At 55.8% G+C, this 8,052-nt stretch overlaps 2 protein-coding genes across 9 annotated transcripts; both read left to right on the top strand.

Moving 5' to 3' along the window:
* Nucleotides 1–212: 212 nt before the first annotated feature.
* On the top strand, nt 213–4,492 carry MYL6B (myosin light chain 6B). 5 transcript variants are annotated; one of them, XM_029206459.1, is made up of 8 exons: nt 213–408; nt 1,651–1,949; nt 2,664–2,691; nt 2,904–3,047; nt 3,277–3,450; nt 3,980–4,057; nt 4,212–4,249; nt 4,387–4,492. In XM_029206459.1, the coding sequence occupies exons 2-7, from the start codon at nt 1,761–1,763 to the stop codon at nt 4,238–4,240; spliced, it is 642 nt and encodes a 213-aa protein (XP_029062292.1). In that variant the 5' UTR covers nt 213–408; nt 1,651–1,760; the 3' UTR covers nt 4,241–4,249; nt 4,387–4,492. The 5 variants fall into 5 exon arrangements, with proteins under 5 accessions (XP_029062292.1, XP_029062291.1, XP_029062294.1 ...); XM_029206458.1 differs by having other exon boundaries at nt 1,715–1,949; XM_029206461.1 differs by having other exon boundaries at nt 370–408; nt 1,734–1,949.
* A 234-nt stretch (nt 4,493–4,726) lies between these two features.
* Nucleotides 4,727–7,967, top strand: MYL6 (myosin light chain 6). Of its 4 annotated transcripts, XM_029206466.1 has the most exons (7): nt 4,727–4,870; nt 5,141–5,168; nt 6,025–6,168; nt 6,374–6,547; nt 6,645–6,722; nt 7,028–7,072; nt 7,776–7,967. In XM_029206466.1, the coding sequence occupies exons 1-6, from the start codon at nt 4,868–4,870 to the stop codon at nt 7,054–7,056; spliced, it is 456 nt and encodes a 151-aa protein (XP_029062299.1). In that variant the 5' UTR covers nt 4,727–4,867; the 3' UTR covers nt 7,057–7,072; nt 7,776–7,967. The 4 variants fall into 4 exon arrangements, with proteins under 4 accessions (XP_029062299.1, XP_029062298.1, XP_029062297.1 ...); XM_029206465.1 differs by lacking the exon at nt 7,028–7,072; XM_029206464.1 differs by lacking the exon at nt 4,727–4,870 and having other exon boundaries at nt 5,096–5,168.
* The last annotated feature ends 85 nt before the right edge of the window (nt 7,968–8,052 follow it).

Below are 8,052 nucleotides of genomic sequence, written 5' to 3' on the forward strand. Positions count from 1 at the left end.
CCGGCCGGCTGCAACTGCAGCCTTTCCCCACGTTCTGCGTTCTCACCAGTGGATTCAGGAAAATATCACCCCCGCCCACACTAAACGCGTAACGCAGGCCTGAGCAAGGGAGATATCCTGGGGGACCGCGCGCGGTTTTAGGGTCAGGGAAGAGGATTGTAAAGTGCTCACTGCCTTTCGGTTCCGGGACAAGAATCACTTCCCAACGATCGTGAGTCACCAACCGCCGCCGCGGGCCGGAAGTCACTGAGCCGGCGTCCGCCCTGCTCTGTAGGGCGGCGTTTCCCGTGAGCCCGCGGGCGCGCGAGGACTACGACTCCCGGCATGCTCAGAGGCCACGGGAATTAACCCTTCAGGGCCCGCGGATGCCCTGCGCCCCGCCTCCGCCCCTTACCTGGACCCCGCAGGGTGAGTTTTGGGGCGCTGGGGAGGGACTCGTTCCTTTATTTAAGGCTTAGGGGTGTGTGTGTGTGTGTGTGTGTGTGTGTGTGTGTGTGTGTGTGTGTGTGTGATGTACTCCCGGCTGGAGGAATGATTCTGACTTTCCTAAAATGAGACAATTTGCAGTAATGACATTCAAATGCTTTATTTGCGAGTGGGAGACCCAGCATCAACTCTCTGAATCCCAGGGCCTAAGAGGAATCACTACTATCTTCCTCAGAATGCTATCTAAATCGTCTCCTTCTTTACCCCCAGAACAAAAGTAACCAGCAACCCATCCCCTCTTCCGTACTCCCCCCATCGACTTCCACCCTTCCCCAGCGCCCCCAGCAAGGTTTGTAACCTGGCTACTGAGTCAGGGTTCTATTATCCCTCTGGTTGGGTATGAGTACTCATGGAGCCCAGGGGACCTCTCGCATCCTTTTGGATTAGAGATTTTAGAAATTAGGCCCTTTGCCTCTCAGAGCTTGCCCTTCCCCCCCAGGTGCCACCACGGAGTCCCTGCAGGTTCAGCAGGCACCCTACCTTTGTCTGACTTGAATGACCATAAGCTTGTGGACAAGGTTCCTTCCTTGATCCTTGCCTTCATCCCCACCTCTAAAACAACACTGGGCACAGGGTACAATGCGGGGTGGGGGGGGGGTCACACTCTTCTGTTGCTATTCTTTATATTGTGCACAGCTCCAGTTCTGGGCTGGGAGGGAGGGGGTTAGGGACTTGAGGTATTAAGGATTATTAGGCTGTGGGGCCAACTACCCTGCTCCTTATCCATGGTAAGAGGGAAATGGAAGGGCTGCTTGTTTCCTTCTCCTTTCACTACTCCCAGACTCCACTTGAACAATCCCAGTTCGCAAGGCCCCCATCCCTGCCTCAGCCTTCAAGAGTCTAAAGCTGCTAGGAAAAAGGGCTATTCTGAGTCAGGCGGTTGGGGGCCTGAAATGCCTGGATGCCCTTCTTTGCCTCACCCCTGTTTCAGTGTTTGTCACTGGCAAGCATCCTATCCTCACCCTGGAGGTTAACTCCCCCATTCTGGGCAGTCTCTGGCCTCCTCCTCCTCCCCTCCCCCCCAAAGCGGCCATTGTTCTGGTCAGCATTTGGGGCGGGGTGGACAGAAGGGAGAAAACCTTGGGGCAGGAGTCCTGAACTGTAGGAGGCCAGGGGAGTGAGGGCAGGCCGTCATATCTCTCCTCTATCTCACCCTCCCCACAGCCAACTGGCTCCCTGCCCCTGCCCCCGCCCCTTGACATCCCAGACTCCCTGGCTATTTAAACAGAGATGGGTGCCCCCATCAGCACACTGTCCTTTGGCCACCGGACATCATGCCTCCCAAGAAGGATGTTCCCGTGAAGAAACCAGCAGGACCCTCTATCCCCAAGCCTGCTGCCAAGCCAGCAGCAGGGGCCCCTCCAGCCAAGACCAAGGCTGAGCCAGTGCCAGCACCAGTGCCAGGTGTCCTTCCAACCCCTGAGAAAACCCAGGAGCCCCCCATCGATCTCTCCAAAGTGGTGGTGAGTCCCTGGAAAATGAGAAAAGAGTTTGGAGGGGGTGGTACAAGGGTGGGATACAACCTAGGGGACTAGGGGTATCTAGAAGGTAGGGAATCGGTAAGCACTGGATAACAGTGGCGCTTTCTCTTAGTACCCCATTTGGAAGCATCCAGGCTTATGACTCTGCTGTTGTCTTTGTTGTCACGTGTGTGTATGTACACACCCACACACCCCCACCTTCTCACCGACCCTCCTGCTGGAGGCAGGGCCTGTAAGATGGGAAACATCTGGGTTCTGAGGACAGTTTCAAGGTGAAGGGAGGGAGCTGCTGCCTGTGCCTGGCTGACTATTCAACACTAAAGGCCACAGCTCTGAACCCCAGGAGGAAAGGCTGAAGAGGACAGACTTGTTAGACAATCACAGCTGGGGGCCAGGGGTAAATTTAGCTTTTGTTCAGCCCCCAGTTATGTGAGGGATGCAGGGCTCAGGGCAGTAGAGGGAGGGGAACAGGTGGCATGGGATTAACCCCGTTCCCTGGAAACCCTCCCCCCAATAATTCCTCCTCTTGGGATTCTCCCAAGGTCTTGAGCTGGGAATGGGACTGAGGTGGCTGGGCTCCCAGCCTGGTCCCTTTGGGCCCCTCCCCAGAAGTGGCTGCCAGTTGGTCGGGAGGAGTGTTGGAGAGGGATTGAATGAGCCCTGTCATCTCTCCTCACCTGCTCTTTTCTTCCACAGATCGAGTTTAACAAGGACCAGCTGGAGGGTGAGGCAAAGCCCCTGAGCCCACTGTCCATCCCAAGTCCCTCTTCAGATCCTCCTTCTATTCCCCTAACTCCATTCCCGACCTTGAAAACTCCCACACTAGTACTCTTTGTGTTCCCGGTTCTGCTCAGCTCAAGCACATAGTTTCTGAATCTCCTTTCTCCTGGTGGTGATGGGACCCCTTGTCAACACTGACCCCTCCTTATACTTCAGAGTTCAAGGAGGCCTTCGAGCTGTTTGACCGAGTAGGGGATGGCAAGATCCAGTACAGCCAGTGTGGGGATGTGATGAGGGCCCTGGGCCAGAACCCCACCAACGCCGAGGTGCTCAAGGTCCTGGGGAACCCCAAGAGTGATGGTGAGGGGACCTCTGGGACGATGCGGGTTTTCAGTTTGGTGGTGGAATCGAGGAATGTTGGTAAGGTGACAAAAAATGCTGAGGTGGGTCCCAGGACTTTAGAAACTGTCAGACGCAGGGGCAGAAAAGCATCGTGAATGTTGAAGGGATAAAACCCTTCATGGTGGGTATGGGAGCTGGGTCCTGGGTGACACTACAGTGACCTCTCCTTCACTTCTCTGATCTCCAGAGCTGAAGTCCCGGCGTGTGGACTTTGAGACTTTCCTGCCCATGCTCCAGGCAGTGGCCAAGAGCCGGGACCAAGGCACATACCAGGACTACCTGGAGGGGCTTCGGGTGTTTGACAAAGAGGCGAATGGCAAAGTCATGGGAGCAGAGCTCAGACAAGTCCTCACCACCCTGGGTGAGGCAGGCACCAGAACTCCTGTGGGGCTGAGAGGAGGGGGTGAACTAAGGAGAAGCTTGGCTAAGTAGGCAGAGCCAGGGAGGGATTACTTTCCTGTAGGTCATGGGCAGGAGACTGAGAAGGTCAGAGCCTTGGGGACAATCTGAAGGTCTTACTCCTGTGGAGGCTAAAGTGTGTGGGCTGCAGATGACTCCCAAAGGGCAGAGGAAAGGGGATGAGGTGGGAGATTTGAGTTTCGGTTTTGGAAGAGATGGTCGTACTCTATGATATGGTATGTCTCTTAATCCTCTGGAATTCAGTTTCCTTATCTGTCAAAACTTTCACCGGGTGTAACTGAGGTGAAACGGAAAGCAAGATTCAGGGACACGTTCAAGGCATGCTCATTACAGGGAGAGGATTCTCTTGGGGGACTGTTGCTGTGGGCAAGTCTCCAGGGTGGAAGAAGAGGAGGTACCACTCAGAAGAAAGAGGCCTAGGTTGATGAGGGAGGGAAGGCAGAGGCTAAAACGCCGTGTCTGGGGCTCAGGAGAGAAGATGACTGAAGAGGAGGTGGAGGCAGTTCTGGCAGGACATGAGGACAGCAACGGCTGCATCAACTATGAAGGTGAGGGGCCAGACAAGCAGAAGGGACAGGGGAAGCGGGGAGGCAGGAAGTTCGAGGTATGTGGGTGAGGCACCCTGGGACCCATATTATCTAAAGTCGGGTGGGTCATCATCAGGCCAGCTTCTGCAGCCCCTCTTGCCTCCTCTCTCTGCAGCCTTCCTGAAGCACATCCTAAGCGTCTGAGCTCCACAGGTAGGGCCCTCCCACTTTGCCTTGAGAGGCAAGCCTCCTTCCCTTCCCTCAGCCAGGGTGGAAAAGCAGGGAAGTACGTCTGCATGTCCTGCTGCGCGAGAGCGCCAGGATTTGGCAACTTTCATCTTTTTCCACAGGTGCAGTGGGGTCGGATACTTCCCCCCCTCCCGCCCCCCGCAGGCGAAAGCAAGTTCCTGCCACCAGGAGGCTATTGTTTCAAAATAAAGAGACGGTTCCTCCCTTGGTCTCCGACTCTTGCTTTCTTTATAGGTGGGGGAGGAAAGGAAGGAAAGGGAGGGCTCTCTTCTCCCCCCACCCCTCCCCAATCCGACAACCTCTGACTTTCTTGCTTCTCGGAGGAGCAGATTCCTCGCGCCCCACTCCACCCTCTTCTGCAGTTTCTGTGCCCCAGATAGGGCTGCTCAGTGGAAACGAACAGCAGTGGGTCCCGCCCACCTCATTACTAATATAGCAGCGTCATCTGCATAAACCCGGGCCAGGATTCCTATTGGCTGGGTCGGCTGGGGGTGACGTAATTGGGACGTACTAAGACTAGGGTTGGGCCCGGAACCGGAGCCATTACTGCAGGAAAAGGTCCCGCAGAGCTGAGCAGTCAAGATGGTGGGGCCCAGCGCTGGGAAGATGAGCGGGATTTGGGGCGAGAGGCGGGAAGCCGGGGATAGGGGGCGGGGAGAAGGCAAAAGGTAGGGGGTAAAGGAACCTGAGGGCCTTAAAGGTTGGAGGTGGGGTTGGAGTGTCGCGGATCCTGTCCTGCTGGGAAGCGGGTCCCCGGCATGGAACGGGAGTTTGTGGTTCAGAGTTCTTGGGACTGGGATAGAAGCTTGGGGGATTGGAGTTAAGATGCTGACCGCTCCCCTCTTCTCTGAGCAGTGTGACTTCACCGAGGACCAGACCGCAGGTAGGTAATCTGACCCCTATTGAGGTCATCTTAGGGAGAGGGACGCTCCCTCTAGCACCCTCCAGCCACCTGTCTTCTCTTCAGCACCCCCCAGGGGAGTACTTCGTGGATTCCCTTCTCCCTCCTTCTGGATCTTCCATTTTCTTTTCTCACTCTTTCTTCCTCCCTTCCCTTGTACTCTAGATCTGAGCCCCAAGCACTGGGTGAGTTTTAGGTGGTGTGGGCATGTGAAACAACTTGGTCACTAATGCCTGTTGTGTGTGGGGCTTGGGGACTGTGTATTAAGCTGCCTGTGCTCCCCTGTTCCTTAGTTAGCTACTTCTGCCTCTTTTCTCCTCCTGTGATAACTTTCCCCCTCCCCCAGCTTGGAATCGTGAAGGCTGTAGACAGCAGTGACCTGTTACTTTGTGAAAATGGAGCAGGGGAGCTTGCTGAGCATACTTCTTTGTAGCTGTACTCTCTGAAAGGTCTCTGTACTGGAGGGGTGGGAAGTGGCAGGCTGGGATGACCCCAGTCCCAGGCTGCTGCTCCCACTTCCTTATAAGGACAGGGCCCAGACAGGGCGGTGGCAAATCCCTGCCCTGAGTAGTGAGGTGAGGAGGCTGGGCAGGCTGCTGCAGGCGGAGGGTATGTAAATGGCTGGTACCTCTGCCAAGGGGAGGAAGGCTGGGTATTTATGTGGGACACCTGAGTCGGAGGAAGGGACGCTGGATCCCTCTTAGAGGGTTTGGGTGCACAGCGGTATAAATATCTGGTTTCCTCAGCATGATCAAAGTGGAATGGGCCGCAGGGGCTGTAAGGGAGGGTTTGGGTCAACCCCCACGTGCCCAGTGCTGATGTTTATCTGAATCCTCAGAGTTCAAGGAGGCCTTCCAGCTGTTTGACCGAACAGGGGATGGCAAGATCCTGTACAGCCAGTGTGGGGACGTGATGAGGGCCCTGGGCCAGAACCCCACCAACGCCGAGGTGCTCAAGGTCCTGGGGAACCCCAAGAGTGATGGTGAGGGTCCTTAAGAATAACTCTGCAGTGTGGTAGTGGGTCTGCAGTCTTTAGCTGATAGCTTCGCTTTGTCTTCTTAGGCCCTGAACTCAAGCGGCTCTTGTCTAGCAAATCCCAGATAAGATTTCTCCTGCCTCGAGTGGGAACCACATAATCCCCAGTCCTGAGAATGCATGTGACTTTGCTTCCACCTCCTTTATGGCAGAGATGAACGTGAAGGTGCTGGACTTTGAGCACTTCCTGCCCATGCTGCAGACTGTGGCCAAGAACAAGGACCAGGGCACCTATGAGGACTACGTCGAAGGCCTTCGGGTGTTTGACAAGGAAGGGAACGGCACCGTCATGGGTGCTGAGATCCGGCATGTTCTCGTCACACTGGGTAAGGCTCTGCCCTTCCTTCTTGAGCTGAGGTGCCACCTGATAGACCTCATGTGTCATCCAATTCCAGAACGCTCACTCTTTCTTCCCCTCTGCAGGTGAGAAGATGACAGAGGAAGAAGTAGAGATGCTGGTGGCAGGGCACGAGGACAGCAATGGTTGTATCAACTATGAAGGTGAGGGACTAACTGGGGTCTCACGGAGGAAGCAGCCATACAGGGCAGGTCAAGTGCAGCATTTGGGGCTTTCCCTGTCCCTGGATTCAGGCTCCAAAAAGTGCCAACAGGCAAGGGGCAGGGCCCAGCCCAGCCCAGGAGTGGGAGGCCAGGGGGGTATGACAGGAAAGGAAGGGCTTATGTGGCATGAAGGGTGGGAAAGGGATGGGAAGTAAAATAAATGGATGTCTAATCCCTCGCCGCCTGACCCCTTCACCCCATGTCTGTGTCTTGTCTTCACCATTAATGTCTCTTCCTTCCTGCAGCGTTTGTGAGGCATATCCTGTCGGGGTGACGGGCCCATGGGGCGGGTACGGCTCCTCCCAGCCCCTCTTCTCTAGTTGACCTCCCCAGTGTTTTTCTTCCCAGCCTTTGCTCTCTAGCCCCTGCCCTTCCCCTACTACCATCTGACTTCCTCCTGGCATGTCTCTGCATGGAGCTGACTGGGGACAGGAGGGGTTCCTCAAAGAGGAAGACAGCCTGGGGGTGTGGTACCTCCTTTTCTCCTAGAATGGGCTGAGGTTTTGCTTCTTAGGGCGCTGGTGTCTGGGAACTCACACCAGCCTATCCCAGTCTTGCTTCATGGTCATCCTTTAGCCCGGGAGCACGGGCAGCTGGCAGCGGGGGGTGGGTTGCCTGTCCCACTGTGCTACTGTAGCTGAAGTCTCTTTCCCGTCCTTCTGCTGGGCAGCTCGGAGGTACCCTAACCCAAAACTCTGTCTTCTCCTCCCGCCAATGGCTGACAGTAGCTGTAGGTGTAGTTGAGAACTCTTCTGCCTCTGCTGTGTTCTTGCTGCTCAGGGTGGGGTGGGGAAATAACAGCTGGTGGGAGGGGAGCTGGGGGCTGAGAGGACTGGTCAGACTCAAGGTGGCCCCTCTGCAAACTGACTCCAAGGTTGGTTGCTGTGGGCACATCCCTTCTTAGGCTACCTTTGTGGTCTTGTGGTCTCCTGGCCCCTGGTGGACCCCTCCCCTTGGCCCTGCTCCCTGGATCACCCCCTCTCCTTTCCACAGAGCTCGTCCGCATGGTGCTGAATGGCTGAGGACATTCCCAGTGTGCGCGGAAACCACGCCTCCCCTGTGGGAGACTGTGTATGTAGCCCCAGAGGCCTCCTAGGTGCTCTTGTCACAGTAGTTTTCCCAGATTGTCTCTCTTGGATGATGTTTGCCATCAGCATTCACCAAATAAACTTGCTCTCTGCCCTACATGCGGTTCTGCTTTCCTTCCTGAGCAGGGTGAAGGGGAGGACAGTCTGGGGTCAATGGACCAGAGGCTGGGGAAAGCCAGCCG

The sequence above is a fragment of the Monodon monoceros genome, unplaced genomic scaffold, assembly GCF_005190385.1.
Source record: "Monodon monoceros isolate NGI ecotype Baffin Bay Population unplaced genomic scaffold, NGI_Narwhal_1 Super_Scaffold_6, whole genome shotgun sequence".
Classification (NCBI taxonomy): Eukaryota; Metazoa; Chordata; class Mammalia; order Artiodactyla; family Monodontidae; genus Monodon; species Monodon monoceros.

Coding starts and splice junctions, on each gene's coding strand:
- MYL6B (XM_029206459.1), top strand. CDS start 1,761: ATGCCTCCCAAGAAGGATGTTCCCGTGAAGAAACCAGCAGGACCCTCT. Junction 3,451..3,979: donor ACAAGTCCTCACCACCCTGG/GTGAGGCAGGCA, acceptor TCTGGGGCTCAG/GAGAGAAGATGACTGAAGAG. Junction 4,058..4,211: donor CGGCTGCATCAACTATGAAG/GTGAGGGGCCAG, acceptor CTCTCTCTGCAG/CCTTCCTGAAGCACATCCTA.
- MYL6 (XM_029206464.1), top strand. CDS start 5,111: ATGCTGACCGCTCCCCTCTTCTCTGAGCAGTGTGACTTCACCGAGGAC. Junction 6,169..6,373: donor GGGGAACCCCAAGAGTGATG/GTGAGGGTCCTT, acceptor CCTTTATGGCAG/AGATGAACGTGAAGGTGCTG. Junction 6,723..7,027: donor TGGTTGTATCAACTATGAAG/GTGAGGGACTAA, acceptor TCCTTCCTGCAG/CGTTTGTGAGGCATATCCTG.